Genomic DNA, 24,504 nt, shown 5'->3' on the forward strand with positions numbered 1-24,504 from the left:
GGGGTAATACACAATGCTATTTTGCATTATTAGTAAAAAGGCAGTTTAAAAGGAATAATTCAGTCGTATGTGACAAGAACATACTACCATTAAGAGGCTTGGCAGCTACTTGGTATTGCTGCTAAGTAATTTTTAACCTTATTTGCATCATAACCTTAGATAATTCAAGTGCAGAAATTCCCCCTGTGGTAATAGACAATGGTTATAAAACACCCACATTTTTTAATATTGCAATGCATTAAAAAAAAATCCTACGGCAAGAATTTGGCCTGCCCATCTAGCAAATCTAAGCATTTAGAGCAAACAGCTGAGTGTCTTTGTGGATGTGCATTCAGGACTAGATTAGAAGTTCTCTGCTCATCCAGGGCTTCCATAGGTGCACAAGAGACTCCAACATTATGTGGTAATAAACAGTTATGTGTGCACTTATGCAGGGGATCAAGCTAGCAGGGAAGTAGGCTATGAAAGAGGTGAGACCAAGACCTCCAGCAAGCTTTTGTCCTAACCACTGCAAAGTGCAGGAACACCGAGAAAAAGGGGATGATTCAGAAATTGTTTCTTCTGTGCGTACAAGGAGCTGCTCTTCCCTGGGTGAGAGGCTGGAGATGAAACCTGCAGGCAGGTCTGTAACCCCATATGACATTCATTTCTGCAGTGCCTTCAACAGCTGCAAGGACAGCTTTTTTCTTCTGTTTCTTCCTTGGTTCTTCCAGGTTCCACTCCCTGCCTCAACATGTTATGTAAGTCAACAAATTTCCTGCCGGCTCCCGTGAGCTGGGTAATGCAGCATTCCTTTGTCAGTCAAACCGTAGCAGTGCTAACACCCTCCCTGCTTAGGACTTTCCCCAGCTTGAGGGCATTGGTTTGCATCATGCATGGGTAAGGTTACTCATGGGTTACATTTCTGAGAATATACTGTCGTGGATGCACATTTGAGGGTGGTCGAGTGGCGCTCACTGTCCTCACATTGGCACCCCCTGTGCAACATGTGACAGCAAGATGGGGCTGAGCAACGTCCTTATTCTCCTGCATCAAGACTTGGTTGAATAAGAGTCGTTGTGTGACTGCAGCCCACATGCATGAAACAGCCGTTCCCATCACTGGCTGAACTCAGACCAGTACAACCCCGGTGAGAAGAGAAACTGGTCTTAGGGCAGAATAACTGGTGCTTGAAAATGGGCAATTTCTGTTGGGCTTCCATGCTAACTCTTTCTGTTAACTTGTATGTATGTTTTGAAATTTTCTTCAACTAGGCTATTTTCCATGACTTATTTTATCCCAGAGATTAGTATTTGGCAACTGTTTGTAAATACACATCATCTGTTTACTAACACAAGAATGAAAAATTTACTTTCCCTATTAAAAATAAAATAAGCAACTTTAATAGCAGAACAGCTTGTGTTTGAAGGTCGGACTTTGGCATGGAAGTGGTTCACACTGAGAAGCAGCACCTTGGAGTACTCTAATGAAAACTGGCAGTGATTTGACTGAGCTCTAAGCCTTCAGAAATCACACCTCACACAGTCATGTTTAAACAGTGATTGCCTGTTATTTGGCAAAAAGGCTGTAAATGCATAGGTGGCTCATTCAGTTCAGTCGTCAGCATTACACTGGGGATGCCCGGGGAGAGGAAGGGCTGGGATGGCATTCCGTCACTTCAGAGTGTAGCAGTGGGCAGGGCGGTGTGGTCATGGACTGGCTTAGGAGGCAACCATCTGCAAGTCTTAGCACTTGTATGGAAGCTGTGCATTCAAGTCACTGTCTTGCTCAAGATGGAGTTGTTTTTTGGTTTCATTCAAGTACTGGAGACAAGCTTAGGGCTGCAGGGGGCTTAAGTCTTATCTTTTCACGGATGTAGTTTCATTCTCACAGTTTATTGTGGAGTATTATTTGGATTTCAGAGTATCAGAATTAACATTAGGAGGTGTATAAAGTTTATCTCGAAACTATACTCTCATTTTGGCGGCTAGAAGAATGTCATTTAGTTAATTTGTTCATCTGCAGCAGCAGCCTGGAAAGTAGAATTTGCCTGTGTGACATTTTTGTTGTTAGGATCTGCCAGCTTCACAGATTTGCTGTCACTGTAAATCAGGTTAGACTTTATTTAATTAAACTAGCTTATCTGCCATCCATACTAATTACTCTAATTCATCCTAACTACATGCACTTTTATTTCCGTAAAGTTTTGCAACTTAGTACAAATATAGAGGGACTCTTAAAATTCATTAATATAAGCACCAGATGCAAATTCCAATGTGACAAGCATATTCCATTAGGCAGGAATAAAAATACAGGATAGGTACACCAAGTATCTTATCCAGAGCACAGTTCTAGTTGAAGGAATGTTTTATCTCTTTCAATTTCATTTATAAGGTATTAGAAAGGTAGCACTACTCTTGCAGTGTGTTGTTTCATTTTGTGAACAACTCTACAAGATACCCTGCAGGAAACAGCACCGTGCTCTAAAACTAGAGCCAGTGGGGTTCTGCAGTGTAAATCCTATGGGCATAAATGGCAAGCAGCAGGATATGGTTTTAGTTGTTCTATATCTCAGACAATATGTTTCCCATTTATCATTTAATCACGTTTACTCCTCTTCACTTCTTCCCTTTCCCAATATTTTTTTTCTGTTGTTCCTGCAACTTAGCCTATTTTAGTTCCCTACTAAGACCGTTGCGTCTGCTATCACATTGATCATTTAAGTAACTGCAAACAGTAACTGTGAATTGTTTCTTCATTAATAATAAAGCTGTAGTCATTATTAATTTCCACTTAGAGACAAGAATTTTTTTTTTTTAGCTTAGTAACTGAGTAGTAAGTTGGTTTTCAACAGTTTGTTCTACTCAGTCATGATGATATGATGTTCTGTGTTTTCATAGACTTGCATGCCAAAATTAACCTGTGTTAAGACAAAGAATATAGAATATATAGCCTTCTATCACAAACTAATCTAAGGGTCTCAGTTACTGTAAAGGTTAAAATAAAAAAGTGAACTATTTCAGATGAAGCAAAGTATGCGTGTAGCTTTTACCACAAAGTACAGAAACCATGCAGTACAGTGACTCCAAGCTAGCACTGAGAAAAGGTGCTTTGGGAGCCAAAATAAGACTGCTGTGTTGGCACAGTGCAAACCTCTGGCTAATTAGCCTTGTAAGCTGTGTACTACATTATGCAAGAAAAGGTTGACTTAGGCACTAAAGTATGAGAGAATATTAGTGACTGTGGATCCTAAGGAGGGAGCAACTCACCTGTCCCTCTGTTCCTTATGTACTATCTCAGGCAGCTCTGGGCTGAAAGCATTGTTTTTTGCAGTCTGTTCCTACATATATGTAGGATATGTCTGTATTCATCTAGAACTGGAGTACATTTCTGAGGTGGGTCTCTTGAACATCACTATCTAATATCATATCATAGAGCAGTCTTGGCGTGCATGAACTGGGTTCCTTTTGAATTAAAAACAGGAAGATAACTCCAGGATCTCACCTAATGCACTCCAAGTGTGTGTGAGGGTTGAGCCCAACCCAAAGTAAAATCCCCTGAAATACATATGGCATGGACATTGGGTCCCTGGCACCAGCTAGTTTACTCTACAGTTTTGCTCCCACTGGCCCACACAGTAGCAAAAGTCTTCCCAGGTACTCTGTGAGGGGCTTGGATGACTAAGCCAAACCTGCAGCTTCTTCTGAGGGTCAGGATCACTGCTGGTTGCAAGGGGGACTCAGGAGGTCATCTGGGCTAACCTCTCTGTTGAAGTGCTGCCAACAGTAACTTGGTCAACCATGAACTTGTCTAGTCAAGGGCTGAAGAGTTCCAAGGACAGAGGAGCTTCTCCTAAGTGTCCAAGCTGAACTTCCCAGCTGTTAATATGTTATTGTTGCTTTTATTGTACGGTCTGACACTGCCACAGAAAGCTTGGGTCCATCATCGTTGTAAGTGCCTTAGAAGTAGTTGTAGACTGTTCACCACATTAAAGAAGCCCAGATCGTCAATCTCCCCTTGGAGGCCATGTGCTTTTAGCCCCAACCATCTCAGTAGCATCTCCAGTTTCCTCCCCATCCTCCTGATTTGGGGTGCACAGAGCTGGACACAGCACTCCTGGTGCAGCCTCTTCAGTGCCAGGGAGAGAAGGGTAATAACTTCCTGAGAGACAAGTGAGTGAGGAGAGGGGGAGTGAGGCCACAATCCTCTGAATGTAGTCCAGAGCAGGGTCTGTCTTATTTGCAGTGTTCAACTTGGATATATAAAAGCTGAGCACTTCAGATTCAGGATCTTGCCTTGAGTGGTGCGCCCACAGTCAAATAGAAAGCTTGTGATGGAGCAAGGAGTTGGCAAATGCTTCTGGACTGTTGTCTTCAGAACACATTAGTATAGTTAGTATATTGTAAAACATGAAATCATAAATACGTAATATTGTTACACTTTAAAAGGATGTTTTATGAAAACTACTACTCTTTTGAGTTCTTTTTTCCCCATCAAAAGTTGGCGAAGGAAGAACTGTGGTAATTCAGATAAATTGGGTTAAGCTCATAACTGTACTTTCAAGCCTTTTTACCTTGATGAAAATTTCACAAGAAATAATTCTCTGGAAGTGTTCTGGATTGCTGTCTGTTTATAAAATAAATGGTAATTACACCACACGTTTGTGAAATATTTCAAAGATATGTTTAAATATTAAGAAGGATATTATGAATTTGGTGTAATTAATTGAAGTATGCATTTCACACTCTCCTAGTATTGTCAAAATAAAAAATATAAATCTGTGTCTTTGATTCTATGAACAGACCTCTGACTTAGATGTATCAGCTGTGGCTCTGATAAACAAAACGTTGTTAGATTTGTATACATATCTCTGATATACAACAATACGGGGATTGTTAAATTGGGTTTAACCTATTGTTTCAGTGCAGTTATACAAATACTGCTTTAACTGCAGCAGATGTTCTCCATCATTCATAAGTTAACACTTTATTTTTCATCATATGGTGCTCAGATCTAGTGGTTTACAGCAGTTGTGTTTTATTTTTGAAAATAACTTAGCAACAGTGTCATCCCTCTGTGTCTTAACTCAGTTGACACTGGTCATAATCTAGACCTAGCAAAATCGATCACATATCTTAGTCTTATTAGGAAAGACAATAAAATTTATTATCTACAGAAGATGTCATTGCTAACCAAATCTACTTCACATTTGACAGTATGTTTCTTGAGTGTTAAGTTGTATATAAATGTGTTGGATAGATGGAAATTAATAATAATTTTGGTGTCATTGCCTTATTGTACCTTATCAAAAAACATGTCATTGTGCATGGTAAGAATAACATGATGTCAGAACTGTGCATTTAGTATGATAGCAGGAATCACCTGGACCAAAAAGATACCATAAATAATGGTGTTAACAGCTTTCTTCCTTTTAAGATACTATCAGATTAAAGATGGTGAAGAAAGTTATAGTGTTTGACACAATGTCAGTAATTCATGTTATTGATTTATTTCTAAGTATAGAGAGATCTCTCATCTTTGGTCTATCTCTTTGATCCATGGTGTTTCTAATTTGTAAAATTCAGCTTCCTGAAAATGAAATATAAGTCAGACTGATAAAGAAATTCTGATTGCTGAATTGCAAAATTAATTCAGCTGCATTGTATTGGAATATGCTGCAATAGTAAGATGTTTCTGAAGCCTAATGATGCACAAATAAACACATAAATGTGTTTGTACAACATACAGTTTGGAGATAAAATCCCAGCACCTGATTTTAATTTGGTGGGGGTGTGAGGGTGGGTGTGTGAGTTAAGGGCTCTTCTTTATGTGATAAATCTGTATCTCTGACTAAAAGAACAGAGTTTGTCTAAATATTGTTAATAACATCTTTTTTCCCAACACAGATACAATAGCAGAAAGGAGCACCCTAAGAGAACACGTGTATCCTAAGCTGAGAGAATTCTGCAGGGAAAACTATGGGCTGGAATTTCAGGTAGGTTTTTTTGGTTGAATCTTGTGTTATTTTTTTGTGAAATTAACTCTATTTAGAACAGATTTTTATTATGATTGGTAAACCAGAAAACTGCAAAAAATGTCTTTCATATGTTAATTGTACTGAATTGATGTACTTAAATTATTTTACAGGCAGATTTGAGGTAAATTCTACATAGAGGAAAGGAACAGGATTTTACAGTGCAACATTGCATGGGTGTTAAAAACAATATGGCAACAAACTGACAACTTTCACATTAGAAACTTAATGAAGCCACCTCTATTTTAGATACTCAAAGTATTTAAGAAGAAATAATGTTACATCTGAATTACTGTGTTGTACTTCTAGAAAACATACTCAATGCAACCTACTTTTCATGTAATCATTGAAGTAGCACCATCTGTATACTCACATAATTGTTACATTATATCTACTCCAACTATAGGTTTGTCTTCCACTGCAGTGTGTAAAATACTTTAACGAGGTGAATATTGAAACTGATTACCAAAATGAATCAAATGTGGAACATTTCTATTGTGATTTTATACTACGAAATTTGCTTCCTTTAATGTCAATTGTGAAATTCCCATTGCTTCAGTCGGTTCATGTTTTCCTTTGTGTTAAGGAAGACACAGACCCATACACATCTTTGGTAAGAGCCAATTCGTAATAAATACAGTTGCATAAGTCACTGGTACTTTTTAAGTCAGGTATATCCTAATTCACAGTCCAGTAAAGTCGTCCAGTAAAGTCCCATATGTGTCAACAGGCTTGGAATAGGCTCTCTGCTAAGAGAAACAAATACAGCATGTGATGTTCTAAAAATGTTATTCAGTTTTTCAAAAATTCTGGTTCTACATCCTCAAGCCTTCCTCACATACTGGTATTAACTTCCCATCTTAGCAGCTTCGAAAACTCAGCTCTCCAGAGCGTAGCTTACTTGGAAACAGCTAACGCCTTTTATGGAACATCCTGTTCCTCCCAGTGTATTATTCTTGATGCACATGCAGCTGTTTTTTAATCAAAATAACAAGTTCTTAAATTACAATATTTGGTTTTAATTCCCTGAGTCACAGTGGAGTTGCTGATTCTGCATAGTCATAAATTCCAGAGTGATTTTTGATTATGGCTATCAAAGAATTTCATCTGAAGGCCCTAGCTCATCAGCTGATTGGGAAGTCCCAGCTGCAGTGGTACATGCAAGGAATAGCAAAAGATATTTAAATAATACAGCATATTTCTCCTGTTACAATCATGTGATATTAAATGGAAAACATCAGCTCTTTATTTCTCAGTCATCTTTGAGGAGAGATCTCAGTGACAGGAGGGAAATGTCTATTCCAAGGAGATCATGAACCACTGAGTTCTTTGTGAGATGAAACACATCTTTCTTCACATACGTTGCAATGTAGTCTCTAGGGGAGGAATAATTACGTTTACTCTAGTTGATATTCGTGGAAGCAAATTATTTTATTATATAGTTTCAACACCGGGAGCATCCTTATGTGATACGAGGCCTGAGAGACAGCTCCACTGACACATTTTTGAAAACAGCTAGAAAGCTCTCGCATTTCTGTGGAAGCAAAGTATGAAAACTTGTACAAAAAATTACCAAGGGAAAATAGTAAGGCATTTTGGATGAGACTGTGAGATAGAGTTTATCAAAACTTTTTTTTTTTTCCTTTTCTTTTCCTGATACACTGAGTTTCTCTACGTTAGCATGCAAAATTAAGACTACTGGTTTTAGTGCCGTGGTGGTAAGGAAATACTATGTACTTTTTAGATACAGGGATAAATTTATATTTCCCTGTACAGAGAAGAACACATAACTTTTCATCCTGATATGTAATCTTCTACTGAACAAACAAGAATACCTTGTGTGCAACTACCACAAACATGCTGCAATATAGGGTGTTGTAAAGACGTCCTTTTCCTAATAAATCGTGACCCACATGAAATGCACTTGAGTAATTCATTGCTCCAGCTTCCACTGAGTCATCTGGCTGCACTGATAAGTGTTTCAGTTGTTGCAAAGCATGAGATCTGTCAGGCATCCTCAAGTTGGTGGAAGCTGTTAGGGAATATAACCACCATGTGTATGGAAGCAGAACTGAATATATTCAATCACTGTATGAATCTGTTGGCTCGATGGACTTCCTTTTCCATTGAATCAGAAAATATTTCTGAAAAACAGGTATTGGTGGAGACAGAAAGCAAGTAATCTGAGAAAAAGACTCAGTGCATGGTGTTTCATACCTGAAACACAGTACTTTTTTTTAAGGAAGGACAGAGATTAAAGAAAGCAGTTGTAACAGAAAATTTTGGGAGGATAACTAACCATAGTTAATTAACAGTATACTCTTTTCTTCTTGGGAACAACGAACTGTTTAAAATCATTTTCACCATGTGATAATATGTTAGAAGGTAAGTGGAATTTTGCATTAATGCATTTTTAATGGTTTTTTTAAGCATTTGAAAGCAATAAAGATAAAATTATTTCATTTCCTTATAAAAATCTGTGAAACTCTCAGATTGGTAGGACAAAAGGAAACACTGAATTATGAACAAGAAGTCTCCGTTAGATGACTAGTGTGGAACTGAACTAAGCCAGGGTCAGTGTGCTGTGTGTAAGTAGCCCTCACACAGCATTGGTTGTCGTCTCACCTTGGCAGCTCTACTGACAGTTAGAGTGGGTGTTTTCCACACAGGTTTTCCAAGTATAAGTAAAAACATACTTCAAAATCAGAAATACTTGTCTTCTTGTTTCATTTCTTCAATTTTGTAAATCCTATTTATTTTAATTAACATAAAGAATAACTGATAAGCCCCTCATTTTGAAATTCTTGGTGTCTTCAGAGGCTTGAAGGCTAAAATATTTCTTCTTGCAGGACAAAATTATAACATGTTAACATCCTATGTGCCAAAATTGTGTTACCCCACAAAAATAATCTATAATGTTGTAACACAGAGAAGGCAGCCACTAAGCCCCTACAATATCTGCTATTCCAGAGAATTTCCTCTTCACATTTACAGAACTAACATGATTCCTGAACAGTTAATTAAAATAGAAATTGATTTTATGTTTCAGATGAACTTGCGCAGCAAAATAAATTCATTCAACCAAGTAATTCAAATATTTTTGACTGTATGCTAAGAAGGTCTAATTTTATGACTAGAATAGTTAAGCTTTATCATATGTCATTCAAGTAATCAGACAGCTGAACACAATGTGATGTTCAGTAATGAGGTCATATTGATAAATAACAGAAGGGAGAGAGGAAGAAGGGAACACTTTTTTCCGAATGAGACTAAAAGAGAAAAGGACAGAGAAGAAATCAGTGCAAATGAGGGAAACAGGAAGGATGCTTGAGATGCCGTTTTGTAAAGCAGAAGCGCTTGTTCCAGCAAAATTTTGGAACAGAGTTCCTGTAATAAATAAAGGTATTAAGTGTATTTTCTTGGCAGTGTCAGCTATAATGCATTCTATACATTGGGCTATTTCACTCATCATCAGTCATTACCTCTCATGTTTGGCAACAGTGTGTCTACTCCAGCAAAAACTGGCACGTCCCAAACTTTTCTGGCAGAAATAACCAACAAGGCTGTTGGTAGTGAAATTAAACATGGGCATAAATACTTCTACAATTAGGTCTTAAACCTTGGTATTTATTGCTATGAGAAACTTTCCAAGTAGATGAACCAGCTGCAAAGTGGTGAATTTTACTTTTATATCAACCCATTATTAGTTCCTATATTAGATCTTCAGGCTGATCTTATGATCTGTTTAGAGAACAGCTAGTTTTGTGATTCTGTTTCTTATGGAAACAGCAGAGTGCTTCCATAGTACAAATCATATTACAATAAACAATATTGTAATATATTTGTGCCTTAATACAATTTTGATTTTTTTTTAACTATTTGGACTTTTTTTGTTCAAGTTACATATGTGATGTTAATAAGCAATAGTAGCTTAAATGAGAGCATAGTAGCACGTACCATCAGTTTTATTCCAAAAGAATTGCATACATCTGATCCCTATTCTTTTAAATTAAATTTCCCATGGTAAGAATTCAGCCTTTTAGAATGTGTAGTGAAATCACAATTCACTTAATCGCTTCAAATAAATTTAACATCCATATTCCAGTTTCTTCCAGGAATTTGTTGCAACTGATTACCATCACAAAACTGAGTCAGTAGCTACAGATGAAAGGCAGAACAGCAAGCTGTCTGCCATTGCATATCTATACAATCTCTGCTTCTAAAGTAACAAAGACCAGCTAACAAAGGAAGTACAATATTACAGAACCGCATATATTTTTTGCTTTTGAGCCATATGCACAGAATGAGTTTATATCCTGTGGATACAAGTTACACAGGGTGTCAAGTCATGGTCTTGACTGTGATCCCATTAATTTCCACGGAGCCAGGATTTTATCGATGCATTTTGTCATTATTCTGACCCATCCATTATACGCAATCTAGCAGCAAATAAAGACTACATCAAATCTAGACCTTGTCATGCTAATCTCTGAAAAAATGTATGAATGTGAAATGAGAGACTATCCCAGGAGGGATTGTCTGGGTGGGAAAATAAGAGGCTTGAATTGTCATTTACCTAAGGAAACCCTGTGAGTCTGTGTAAGGACTGGATGTCGACCTCATTGCCTTTTACTGCACTGTAGAGCAATCCTTAGCAGTACATGAAATGTTGACAAAGTTAATTTTTAATTTGATAGGTAGAAAGGGCATATGATAAAGTAACAATGTTGCATGCTCTTTTCCAGGTCATAGACTTATACTGGGGAGTTGAAGCAGATGAATGGGACAGTCCTGAGCTGCAAAAGACTCGCATGAAGCTGTTAGAAGATTGCTTGAAAAGTTCTGCAGGTCCATGTTTTGTTGTGGGTATAAAAATAATCTTTTACTTTACAACAAAAATATAATGTTAGCCATCATAACATGCATGCTTCAGTAACAAATGTATTCTTTTCTTCTTTCTAAAATATTTGGTAATCTTCACTGTACATTTGCTCTACTGCACCCAAATGTTTCCCCGTGCAGCACTATAGATTAACAGCAATTACTCAGTATTAGCAGAGAGGAAAGAAGGATCATTCATGATCAGTCCCCATAGCAAGATGGGTTTAGAAATCACATGGTATGACTGTACTACTATCACAACAGAAGTATGGACTACTTGTTTAAGGAGGCCACCGATAATTAATTCTTGGCAGTTCTCACACAGGCATTATTGGCTGGCCTAGAAGGACTTAGAAAAGCACAGCAGCAACAAAGAACTATCTGTTCTGATCTGTGTTTTGCTGTTTTGTGTTTTAAACCCAAGACAAGTTAGTATGCCAGGTATTAGAGTCTGAAAAGACTGGAGGTCAGTGACAACCTGAGGAGGCTCTGAGTCTTGGTGTTTTTCCTACTCTCTGCCTTCTCTTTACTGTTGCCAGAACAAGCGTTGCTTTTAGGATTCCATAAGAGTCGGTAAAGCTGGCAAAAAAGATAGGTCTTCACTGGCTTTTCCTATTAGGCCTAAAAGAAGAGACTGAACCACTTTTACAGGAGTGGTTTATAAAGCTTTACATATTTATTTTAATGTCAGAGAGGTCTTTTTCTGTATACATCAGGCTCAGCAGTCTTCAGCTATCCCTCACAGCTTTTACAGCTGAAGCAGTATGAATTTATGAAGTCATGTCAAACACTGTGTAGGGTTGTAATAGCTGAAAGGCACTGTGAGTAGGCTATATGTGTATATATATATATATATATATATATATAAAATATCCTGGCAGGTGTGCTTTTCCCTGTTCCAAAGAATCATGTACCATAGATTTTGCTCTCATTTATTTTATATTAAATATACAATTCAGAGTAGTGCATTTTTTCCCTCTTTCTTCTGCATTTAGAAAGATCTGTCTCATGTTTTAAGATTAACTTAGTTAACTTGAAAAAGTTTAGTTCAACAGTTTAGTGTATGGAATGCTGACTGTGTTAGTTTTCAGTGCATAGACAAAAAAATATAACTTTTGATAAATGCCTTTTCGCAGCTGCTCAGAGAGTAGCATAGCCTCTTTATCTGTGAAGGGTAAAGCTGTTCTTTAACGTTCTGGGTGTTATCTAGGTAGAGAATCTCTCTAATGAGATTGGCTATTCAGTGTCATATACTGCGTACTTAACAGCATCTATTAAAGCCTCAAAACAAAAGACAAGGTAGTTTGGGAAGAATGTGGGTTTATTTTGTATATGATAAGTACTATGTATAAGGGAGACTTCAGTGAAAGTACAAAAAGGCCACAATGAGTAGGATTTGTTGTGATCAAAGATATTTCTCTATAAAAGATAAATATTTATATTATTGCAAAACGTATTTAATTCTTTATGAGCTGTCTTGAGGCTCCATCTTTGTGAGAAATAAATAGGGGATGTATGACAATTGTTTTTCTCTGCATAGTTGTAGGGCTGCAAAGACACTAGGATAAGTCTCAAGTTAACGTCTGTAAAGCTTTTCATTTGTGTTTAAGACAACAACCAAGATTTTTTTTAAAACAAAGTGCTTGCAGAGAAAAAAGTAGATATCCAGCCTATATTAGATAAATTCAATTCCAGTTTCATTCTAGTGCTGTAGAAGCACCAGAGCATACAAGGCAAAAAACAGACTCATTCAGTACCTACCTGCCAGGCTGGATGTTTTCAAGTAAACATGCCTAATCCTACTTAACTAATTTTGGTCAATGATTATATTAATTGCTAGTGTAAGTTTTACTAAATTAAAAGAATTTTGCTATTACATATCTTTATTACAAGTTTTCAAGAATTGGTTTGAAAGTGAAAAAAGATCACTTCTGTTTACTACTTATATACTACTGATTGTCCTCTCCATAGTCACCTATTTATTGCAACTGGAAGGGCCATGGAAATGCTTTTCACTCAGACATCAAAGGACAACTGCCACTCTCCTTTGACAGCTTTAATTCCAACTTATTAACCTGTGTTTTTATGTTAGACTTCAATGGAAAACAATTGGAAAGACATGCCTTTGCTATTCCAAATTTCTTTTCATTATTATGTTTGCTAAGGAAATAATTTAGAAAAGGTAGATTTCTCCTCTATACCTAAACATAGCTAAGTGAGCTCTAATTCTTAGATTTGTCATAATAAGGCAGAGAAGAGTTCTGAAAAAACTGCAAGTCCTTGATTGAAGAATTTTAAAGATTTAGTGAACTGAAACCACAGAATCCCATGGGGATGGAAAAGAGACAAAATGCTACCTGCTGTGAAGGCTGGAGATCACTTCTCTCCATGGCAGAGATTAGAGAAAGAGCAAGCTGTAGTATGTGTTGTTCTGTACTTTTATCACACCCTTACAACCATCTCGCTGGCTCAGTTTCATTCACTCGCTTGCCTCACTCTGTTACTTAGCTTCAGAGCCCTGGGGAACAAAGGCCATCTTCAGCACTTGACTGTAAAGAGCCTGGTGCTTGGAGACCTGAGTCTGGGCTGGGTTTTATGCTGTCATGACCCTGTTTTTCACAAGCACACACTGGCCCAGATCTCTAGCAGGTTTGGGTAGCTTCCATGCTGCGTGACTAAATTTAGTTTCCAGAGTTTATTTTTCCACTTTTTATCTCCCCTTTGATGAAAAAACGGAGTTGGAACAGAAAGCCATGGCTTTTTTTGCTGTGTCCTTAGACATGGATATTCTAAGATCTGACAGTGAAAGAAACCTCATCATGTACCATTGCTGCATTTTTTAGCAGAATTTTTAAGCTGTTAAGAATTGCCTGCCTCATATTGTTGCTAAGGAAAGAAATCAAGCCAAATCACAAAATTTAAACAGAACAAAACAGTTAGTGAAGAGGTTGCAGTGAGCCAACAACTTCAATATTTATTCCAGGTTTTCCAAGTATGGGCCAGAGTAATAGCTCTCCCAATGACTAGACTGGCAAAACTACAGAAGTCTCTCTATGCACATTTGGTTTTTGCTCTGTTGTACCTTAGTGGGATGGGGTTTATTTCATTTACAACGCAAATTGAAGATGATTCTACTCCAACAAACATAATTAGTTTTAATTTATAGTAACATAATTACAAACTGACTGTGGAACTGCAGGCTTTGGGCAACTTCCCTGTTCTTGAGAAAGTTCTATAAAAAGTGCCACTTCCATTCAGCTGGGTATTCTTTTTACTTTTCAATTACCACTTTTTTAATTCAGACACAGATCTGGGATTAAATCAGACTATTCAGAATTAACTAGCAGATATGGAATGATTTTAGAAAGTGTTTCTTTATGGCACCTTGTGCCTGCATTGTTATATCAGATGGAGGGAAAATGAAATTCAGTTCTTAAATTAGTGCAGTGTGTAAGTTGAAACTCCTAAGCTTTTCTTCAGATACAAAACAACAAAATCCAAATGAGCATATATTCATAAATACAAAGGAGGAAACAGTTCTGAAAAAAATGGGTAATTAATTTCCTGTGACACTTTCTTTGGGAACATACAGTCTCCCTCTTATCTACTGCCTAAACTCTATCAACACACAATCCAATTAAGGGAAAGGGGAGTTGTTTGGGTTTTGTTTTGGTTGGGTTTTTTGTTTCATTGGTTATTTTCTGGGTGAAATCAGTGCCTATTATACATGATCATTTTAAAACTCATAGCCTTTACTGTAGGTAAATACATACCATGCTGGTTTTGATCTACAGAATCATTTATCAAGACTTATTTATGAGGGGAAAAGTACTATTTCTGTGGGAAAAACAGTTTCTGTGCAAATTTTCTGCAGAAATCATGCTGGTTGTCTCTGGAATCTACGTGGGGAGACTGAAATGCAGTACATTTATTAAATTGTGAACTGCTTAAACTCTGCATTACATAATGATACCAAAGACAAAATACATTTAGTGCATCCCTGGAACCTATATATTTTGTTGGGTTATGTTTCCTAGTAAACTCATAGGAGATGGCAGTGTAGACAGGATCGTAGAGTGACAGTAAAGGTTATATTATCATCCCACAACTAGTACTGAAAATGAACAGGATTCATCTATTACAGAACTAGTCTCAGCTTCAACAACTAATAGAAGGATACAGGTACCTCCAGTAACATCCGAGTCATCTTCTGGATGACTGTTTCTCCATTAACAGCAAGGAGACACTAGGGAGTTGGACTGCTGACCTAGCAAACCAAGTACTGTGCTTCATATCAGTTAAGGCTTTGAGCTATTTAGGGTGTCGTTAGTCTGTAGTGATTATGTGCAGAGTAAGCTTACTGCCCTTTTATCGGGGTTCCCTAACTAATACTGCAGTACTAACCTGCTGTTGACTGTGCCTTAGTACAGACGAGAGAACTGGCAGGCTTCTCTGCACTTCTTTTCAAACACACTCTGCAAGTTATAACACATGGGTGCTCTTTTCCATCTGTGCAGCACCACACAGTCTCTGCCTGAACTGCTGTTCTTGCATGGCTATGTCCTGAAAATTTGTAAAATGAAAGAGAGAAGTGAAAATTAAATGTTAGTTTATCACTTGTAACTTGTAACCTCAGTTAAATATGTCTGTACAAACCTCAGAGATTCTCTCCACCCAGGATTCAAATAATCTGGTTTAAAGAATAGTCAACACATTTTCTACCTGCTCTGAACAGCCACTGTAACTTACATTATTGCTCTCAAATTATTGACAGCTTGTTATTAATTTCAGCATTAATAAACCCTTAAAAAAGACCTAGCATTATAAAATTGGAATTCCATTAGGTTTTTAAAAGAATATTAGCAGTTTACAATATTTGGCATGTCCTTAAATCACCCTGAAATTGAAGATAAAATATGGTAAATTGATTGAGGAGTTAAAGGTTTTTTACGTCTTTGGATCTTTTTGTTCCTACAGTACAATGCATACTTTAATCATTCCACAAAGTAAAGTACACTGGTACTTGGTTCTCTTTGCTTAGTACAAATGATTGATAATTAATTCTGAGCGCATTCCAGCTCAGAGAAAATTCCAAATTATATTACTCCAGCTCTGCTGAATCTCCTCAACTCCCATTTCAGTTCTGGTGTTACTTTAGGGTTTATTTCTAATGTGAAAACCAAATATATACAGGTTCTGGAACACCTGAGTTACATTTTGCTTTTTCTCTCCTGGGGAAATTGCCACACATTTTAAGTTAGGGAGGCTAAAGTCAGTTAAACGTGTCCATACTAAAACAGCCAGTTTAGGGGGAATCTAAGAACCCAGTGCTCTTTGGGAATTCAGCTGGAGTTACATGCTCTTGGTATATTTTTCTCAAGGAAGCAGCTCTATATATAGTTTTTAAGTGAATGAGGAGAAGTAGCTGGAACCAGACATCACACGACCGCCTACCTCTCCCAATGAAGTATATTCCAAGAAACAAATATCAAATTATAAATTTTCTTCTCACTCCAAATCTGATTAAAAAACCCATCCCAATAAAAGCTCTAACATAAGTGTGTTCGGGGTCATACAATATAAAAGGAATGGCTCCATAGAACTTGTTGGCATTAATCTGAAGTAAAGTATATGTCTGCGGACACTAATCCTGTTTTAGATGGACATTCCCCTCAGCAAGCCTTGGTCTTTTTTTGCAGCCTCCAGACCAACAGGCAAAGGGTGTATATCCCATTTCATGTTGTCTATCTCTGAACAACAGATATACACACAAAGTGAAATCAAGCGTGGGGGATATTTGTATGATTAAGATATTATAAGTGAGTTCCTTGATCTGCTTTAGAGTTGGGAATGTACTTTCCTGTGAATCATCTCTGATTCTCTAAATCTAAAATCTAGGGTCTAAAAATGCTTACCATTTTTTAAAACATATCCCATGGAAAATAGCTACAAGATTCATCAGGCAGTTTTTCCATGGAACAGAGAAACTGCATGGGTTTTGAGGTAGCCTTAAAATAGCTTGCATTTTCAGCCTACATCAAAAGACTGTACATATTTTCTGCTAAGTCACTGTATTTCTTTACATAAATAGAATTTTTGGTGCTGCCTCCCAGAAAGGTAAGTATTATATTTAATATAAATGATCATATTAGGGAGAATAAGATTAGCATGAACTCAGACTTCCATTATTCTGTGTAGCGTGTAAAGGAAGAAATAGGCTGCATGAGATTTATGAGATTTATTCTCTCTTGATCCTCAAGAGCTTTAACATACCATCTTCTGAGGCAGTACTGTAATCAGCTAGATGTAATGGTCTGCTCTGCAAATGAAACTGTAGATCAGAAAGCCAATATCAGCTATTTTACCAGGGGCAGGGGAAATCCTAAACCTTGCAATGCTACTTCTGTGTAAAGAAACAGCATACATTACAGTATTTAGCAGGCAGTTGATAAGTACAAAGAGAGATATTAATCCTGTTGCTTGCACCTAGCATATATACCTTCCGTTTTCTCAACTACAGAGATTCACTTGAGAGATCCTTCCGTTCTCGAATAACAGACCCAGAAACAAATACCTACCCACAAAGTAACTAGTTCACATTTCACTCTGATTATTGTTAAATCCAACTAGAAGTAGCTGGGTCTTTTCTTTTTTTGTAAGATAATCAGAGTGTATAATTTCACAAGATCTTTTTTTCTTCCGTGAAAGATACTGATTTACAGAGGTAAAATAAGACACAGTATCAGTGTTCTTCATAGTGATACTGGTATGCATCCATAACATATTGCCTCTTTTCTCTTAAAATATATGCTTTCAGTGCAAGGTGCTTTCATAGAGTTACTGTTCCGTTATCGTGCAATGTAGCAACTAATTATCATATGCTTCTTTCTTCCATAACTGGAAAACCTCACAGAGTAACTTTTTATTCCATTTCACCTTGAAAAGAATGAAGCAGAGAATACTTGCATAGAAAACTATGTAGACTGTAATTATTAGGAGTAAACTACATGTTTATGAGTAAACTTTTGTTGTTAACTCTTTTACATAGAAATTAATCCTTAACAGTGTTTTAAAAAAATTTAGAATAGTAGTACTCACGGCTGGAAAAACAACTTGTCACCTGGCCACACACTTTTGCAGAGCATATACTCTGCCTCTGAATCTTGCCATTGTATGGCATAGGCAAGATAGTGTTTTTACTGAGAGAGGTGTCATGACCTGATATATTTCATTCATTTCCATGAGGGTTTGCTATAGATTTTTTAAACATTTGGCTAATGACTTGACCTTACCTGCAGGCAGCATTTAGTATTTAGTGCTTGTACACTTACTTAAGCCTGATTATCTTTTAGTTAAAAATTAAGTGTTAGAAAAGGCATGGAGATGTCCTAGTAGACAGCTACTATAGATAAGATTTTATTTTGATCTATTCCATTCTTGAAGAAATATGGCAAGTGAAAGCTAAGGGGATTTATAAAGGTGATTTTTTTCATCTATATTATAAATGGAAAACTAACACTGGGTAGTTTTAAAGAACAATAGTTTTTGAAATGTGGCAGTTGTGAAGGTGGCTTTATGGAAAGCTGGATTTATATTTAATATAAATTAATTAAGGTTAGCATTCTCATCGTAATAATTGGCTAGATGCCTCTCTGTCAACCCCTGAAGTGCCTGATCCATCTCTTCTTGCCATGCTCAACTTTACCTCAGTCTAAGCTCTTTGGCTAATCATTTATTACTTAAATACCATCCCAAAATGGGAATTTAGAAACTAAACTGCCCTTCTGATAAACACTAGCAAGATCATATTTCACAGAAAATAAAGATATGGCCCCTTCTTTTTAGAGGGTGCATGGATGCAGCAGGAGGCAGCATCCTTTCTTACATATGAAGCATACCAAACAGGGCAGTAAGAATGAAGAAGAGTCCTAGTTTTTAACTCCAGGGCTTGGTGTCCAGAAGCCAGTGCCCTGTCCTCTCAGCTGACTACACTGATAGGCTCAGAATATCTTCTTTTCTGGCTTCATGATGCCTGTATCTGTGGGTGCTCAGTAAGGCACATGGAACAGCAACAGCAAGAAAAGCTCTTCTCCATTAGCCAGAATTCACCTATGAGATGCAAGACAGGATTTAAAACCCTATCACAGTTCCTCCCTGCTTGGGTTAGTGTTGTGATTATTTTACAAAGTTGGGGAAGCTGCACCACCATGCCCTGCTCAAAAAGACAAGATTGATCTCCTTGCTGTTTTCAGGAAAGGTACATTTCCAACTCCCTGTAGGAACAGTAGTAATTTCCACAGATAAGATTATTGACTCCAGTCTGGGCTGTGCGCTAAAATCTTTTCTTAAACCTAGCCCTTGTAGTTTGGTTTTCCACCCAGCCTTACTGCTGTAAAGTGTTACAGGACCTTGTCAGAGAGTTAACAGGGATATGGGCTGCGGTAGGAGTTACCTGCAAGATCCAGAGTTTTATATGAGATGAAAAATGTAGATGCCTGTCACAGAATCACAGAATGGTCAGTGCTGGAAGGGACCTCTAGAGATCATGTATTCCAACCTCCTGCTAAAGCAGGTTCACCTAGCGCAGATGCACAGCATCCCATCCAGGTGGGTTTTGAACGTCTTCAGAAAAGGAGACTCCACAACCTCTCTGGGCAGCCTTTTCCAGTGCTCTGTCACTGTCAAAGTAAAGACGTTTTTCCTTATACTCGGGACTTCCTGGCTGCTGTTTGTGCCTATTGCCCTTTGTTCTGGCACTGGGCACTGCTGAAAACAGCCTGAAAAGGCACTCATCATCCTGACATTCACCCTTAAGATATCTGTATCATTGATAAGATCCCCTCCCCAGTCTTTTCTTCTCCAGGCTAAAGAGGCTCAGCTCTCTCAGCCTTTGCTCACCAGGGAGATGCTCCAGTCCCCTCATCATCTTCATAACCCTCTGCTGGACCATCTCCAGCCGTTCCCTGTCTCTCCTGAACTGGGGAGCCCAGCACTGGACACAGCACTCCAGGTATGGCCTCACCAGGGCAGAGCAGAGGGGCAGAATCACCTCCCTCAACCTGCTGGCCACGCTCCCCCTAATGCATGTTAACATCCTAATAATGAGGATGTTAAGGGAGACAGTGTCACAAGTCTTCTTGAAGTCAAGGTAGACAGTCTCCACTAGTCTCCCCTCATCTACCCAGCCAGTCATTCCATCACAGAAGGCTATTGGGTTGGTTGGGCATGATTTCCTCTTGGTGAATGCATGTTGACTACTCCTGGTAACATTCTTTTCCTCCATGTGCCTTGAGACAACCCTCAGGGTGAGCTGTTCTATCACTTTTCCAGGGATGGAGGTGAGGGTGACCTGCCTGTAGTTTCCTGGGTCCTCTTTCCTGCCCTTTTTGAGGACTGGAGTGACACTGGCTTTCCTCCAGTTCTCAGGCACTTCTGTTCCCCATGAGTTTTCAAAGATGATGCAGAGTGGCTTGGCAATAACATCAGCACCCTCCACACTCAGGGGTGCATCCCATCAAGGCCCATGGATTTGTGGGTGTCAAGTTTGCTTAAGTGATCTCTTAACTTGATCCTCCTCGACCAGGGGAAAGTCTTCCTTTCTCCAGACCTGGTCTCTTGCCTCCAGGGTCTGAGAAATCTGAGGGCTGGCCTTGGCAGTAAAGACTGAAGCAAAGAAAGTATTGAGTAACTCCACCTTCTCTGTGTCCTTCATCACCATTTCTGTCAAGAAATCTCCCAACCAGTTTCAAAAAATAAACCCAAAGTGAGAATGTTACATTTCTTCGGAGGTGAATCAGAATGAGCAGCTCAAATCTGTAGCCAGAGGTAGGCAAAATCTTCTCTGGTCCTTACTCTACCCTACTTTTGTCCACAGAACTCTTTCCTAGTTTCATTCCTTTTGACTAATTTTCTCACCTGCACCCACACTCCGGGAGATCAAAGACCCAGCAATGCCAAACAATGAAGAAAGAAGCAACACATGATCATGTAGAAGACAGGAGAAAAAGTGTGGAGGAAGACCATTGATGCTTCCATAGCCAGGAGGAAGGAGATTTCTGATGAAGCGAAGTGTATCAGGGAAGTCATTAATTTCTTCTGAGAAAGCACATTTACTCTGTGTGATGGACAGTTAGCTCTTACCCACTGTGTCCTGAGAAATTACTCATCATTATTTCATATCTCTGTACCACTAGGGAAAAGCTTTGAGATTTAAAAATACTGCACTGTGGGTGGAGTTCAGAGCTGAGGGAATTGTTTGTTTACAGCTGGATTTGGCTGCTCTCGTTTAATTTTCTGAAAGACAGTGAAGCATCAAGTGACTCCATCATCATTTTCTTCTTACACATTATGTCAGGAACATTACTCACAGCAAAAAACTTTCAAGCACTTGCACCTCATCCTTCCAATCCCAATTCCAGTCAGTTTTCTTACAAGGTAGTTCAACAGCCCTTTTTGTGTTTTTCATGGAACTAAAACCAATACCCATTTCAAGTTTCTGAAATACGTATAACCCCCCCAAGCCCTCCCTACCCTGTGCTTCTGCAGTGCCTCCAGGGAAAAAAGGAAGAGAGAAATTAGGCATGGCTTTGTGAAACAATGCACAGCAAAACTTCTCAAGACAAGGAACATAAATGCATGTCCAGGCAGGTGGAAAAAAAAAATCTATTTCTCAGCACGAGATGTCTTTATTATGCCTTAAGTTTTCTATTCACTTCAGTAATTTCAATTAAAAATTGTATTCTTATTTTATGTTTTGTACAGTCAGCTGAAGTTCTAAAACTAAATCTATTTACCCTTAAGCTTCAATGAAACAACTGAGATATGGACACTATTATTATCACTAGGTATGGAGAAACATCAAATGAAAATGTTTGATACTGCTCTATGGTATCATTTTCCCCTTAAAAACTAAACAGGACAAATAATGTAAAGCAACAGACCCATCCCTGCTGATACATAAATACACAAGTTCTTTTGCATATCAGCACTCAAAATAGAAAAGCTTGTTTTGCAAGCTATCGTTAGCTTCATTTTAGAGATAGGAAATCTAAGACAGTGGCAAAAGCATCAGGAAGTTACCATTTTCCATACTGAGATGAAGCAAATGTGGAAAGAAGATTTAAGAGATTTGCAGCAGCTCTGACATTCTGTCTACTAACTTGCACTGCCAATGGTTGTAAGATAGAACAAGAATGTTGTTCTGAAGGCACTTTGACCTGTACATCCTAGAAATCACAGAATACATTTTTGTCTTTTTTATATATATATTTGATTTCTAATGGAAGTATTCTGGGGGGACTTAATTCCAATGCAACATAACATTTGTCCTTTGATCACTACCATGAATAGGCAAGAAAAGCAGTCAAATGTATTTAATTGAAGAATATTTTCTCTGAGCTTGTATCAGGAGGTCCTCACACTGTACTGTATTGTAGCTAGAAGTAAAAAAAAAAAAAAAAAAAAAAAAAGAGTAGAGGCAGCTATTTTCAGGACAACTCTTGGGCACCAGCTACTCTGGAACTCCAGCTTCCTAAAACTTGGTTTAGATTAAGTGCATTATTAAAGCTTTTTCCATCTTGGTTTCTGTTGTTCAGCTCCGTTCAGTTTAATGGCTTGGAGTTTGTCCTAACAAGCAGTTAACATACATACTCCATTGAGATTTTCAATTAATTCATATATTTGTTTTTCTTCTTACTGAAATCATTAGTACATTGAAAATAAGTAAATACAATTTTCAGGTTTCAATTCAGATGATTCACTGTTGCTTAGCCATTAGCATTTTTGCTTTGAGTTTGAGAAGAATTGGCTGTTGTTCCCTTAAGGAAGAAGAAGAAGAAGAAGAATTAAAAAAAAATAAGTAATAAAAAAGGGACATTCTTTTCTGTTTGTTTCTGATAGCAAATTCTCAGTTTCGATTCAAATCATATTTATTTCTCAGAAACAAGGTTCCAGCTAATCCTGTTATTTTGGTTTTCATTTTTTTCCCAAAAATATCTCTAGTTGCATCTGAACATCTCATATTGAATAAGTAATTTATATAGGATACTGTTAGAACAGAGTTACAATATACTGGCAACAAATAAAAAAGGCCTATAGTTATACTAAATTTCCTTGAATTAAATGTTAAATATAAGGTCTTTAAAAATTTTTATCCTGACCATTTGTTCCAGCGTTTCAAAACATGATTTACCTGTATATTTGGTTATGTCAGTTAAGCCCACATCTCTGCAGACAAGGAGGGTAAACACATGTACATGTTACAAATTCTGCATGCCTTCCCTGACTCTGTTGTGCCACCTAAGTAGGTTCACACATGCAAATGCACTCTGTAACCACCTCCGAATTCAGTATGACAGGACACAGAATGTAACCACTATACATATAAAATTAAGGTTTGAAAAGAATGGAGCATTTCGTTAGTTATGCTGAAATTATTCTGTTTTCCATTTGTATATATATATATATATATCAACTGAAAGAAATTGATGGGTATTGGCATCTGATTATAATAAGTACGCTTTTTAGACAAAATATTTAGAAGAAAATTGAGGCCTTTTAAAACTGGTGTTAAATAGAAATGTCAATCTTTTATTTGTATTTTTTCTTTATGTGTCTTTTTTCTACAGAAATCTGATCTATTAAGATTCTTTTTATTAGCTAATAGATACATTACATTAACATCACAGTAAGCAGTAGAGCAAAAACCATGTTTCCATGAGCAAAATGCTATTTGACTGAAATGTATGGCTTTAAAGAGGAAAAAGGTTTTTATTTCATAAGAAAGATTTAGCTACCAGAGGAAGGAAGCCTAGAAGTGCAGGCTGAGGAAGCAGGGAGTTAGGTGTCAAGCCCCACAATTCACAGAAGGCAGTGAAGAGCAAGTGACCACAGGAGAGACAGGGATCCAGAGGACTGACTTTGTAGCCCTTGGTTAGGGCACTCATGCAAACTGTGGAAAGATAAGGTTCATGATCCTGCCCCAATTAATATTGAGTTACTTATACAGTGCTGTGTGATTTCTTGTACAGAAAGGAGCTGCACTAGTAGGAGCTCTGACATACTGACATAACCAATCATTCCTGTCCAGAAGCCTGATGAGTAGGGTAGTATATACCTGGTGACCACAGACTTGTCCTTTTTCCAGTTCAGGAGAGATTTTGAAACAGGCCTCTTGCTTTATGGATGAGCTCCCTTATTACCCACCTGGCTCTAGATTATGACCCACTAGCTACAGCCTGCTCCTCACCAGTTTTCTGCTGCCTGGTGAGGGGTGACATATCAGACAGCAATCCACAGTTCCCATGGGGATAGTGGAAGGACACCTCCGGGACATCCGTGAGAGCAGCATTTGCCAAACCCTGGCAACAGATAAGCATAATATCCCAAGGCATTTTAAAAGTACTTAAGTCCTTACAAGTCAAGCAGCTGCTGAAGAACCATTTGGTGCATCTCAGTGGCACCTGAATGCTGATGCTGGGTGCCTGCAGGCAATTTTCAGCCAAAGCGTGAAACATTCCCTGCATCTTCAATAACGTGAGATACTCTTTCTACTAATGGAGCTGTTCTACTTTAAGTCATCTCAGTTTAAGTTTACATTAATTTAGCAGGCT

General features: G+C 37.9%; 1 protein-coding gene across 2 annotated transcripts in view; it reads left to right on the forward strand.

Annotated features, from left to right (window-relative positions):
• The window catches only part of NWD2 (NACHT and WD repeat domain containing 2), a 58,065-nt gene that overhangs the window by 16,880 nt on the left and 16,681 nt on the right, over positions 1-24,504 (forward strand). Inside the window, exons 2-3 of one of the 2 annotated variants that reach the window (XM_037390947.1) lie at positions 5,886-5,974; positions 10,759-10,875. In XM_037390947.1, the coding sequence (XP_037246844.1) occupies positions 5,886-5,974; positions 10,759-10,875 (206 nt within the window). Of the gene's footprint in view, positions 1-5,885; positions 5,975-10,758; positions 10,880-24,504 lie in introns of those variants that run through there. The other variant, XM_037390955.1, reaches the window with a different exon arrangement.

The sequence above is a fragment of the Falco rusticolus genome, chromosome 1 (genome assembly GCF_015220075.1).
Source record: "Falco rusticolus isolate bFalRus1 chromosome 1, bFalRus1.pri, whole genome shotgun sequence".
NCBI classification, from domain to species: domain Eukaryota; kingdom Metazoa; phylum Chordata; class Aves; order Falconiformes; family Falconidae; genus Falco; species Falco rusticolus.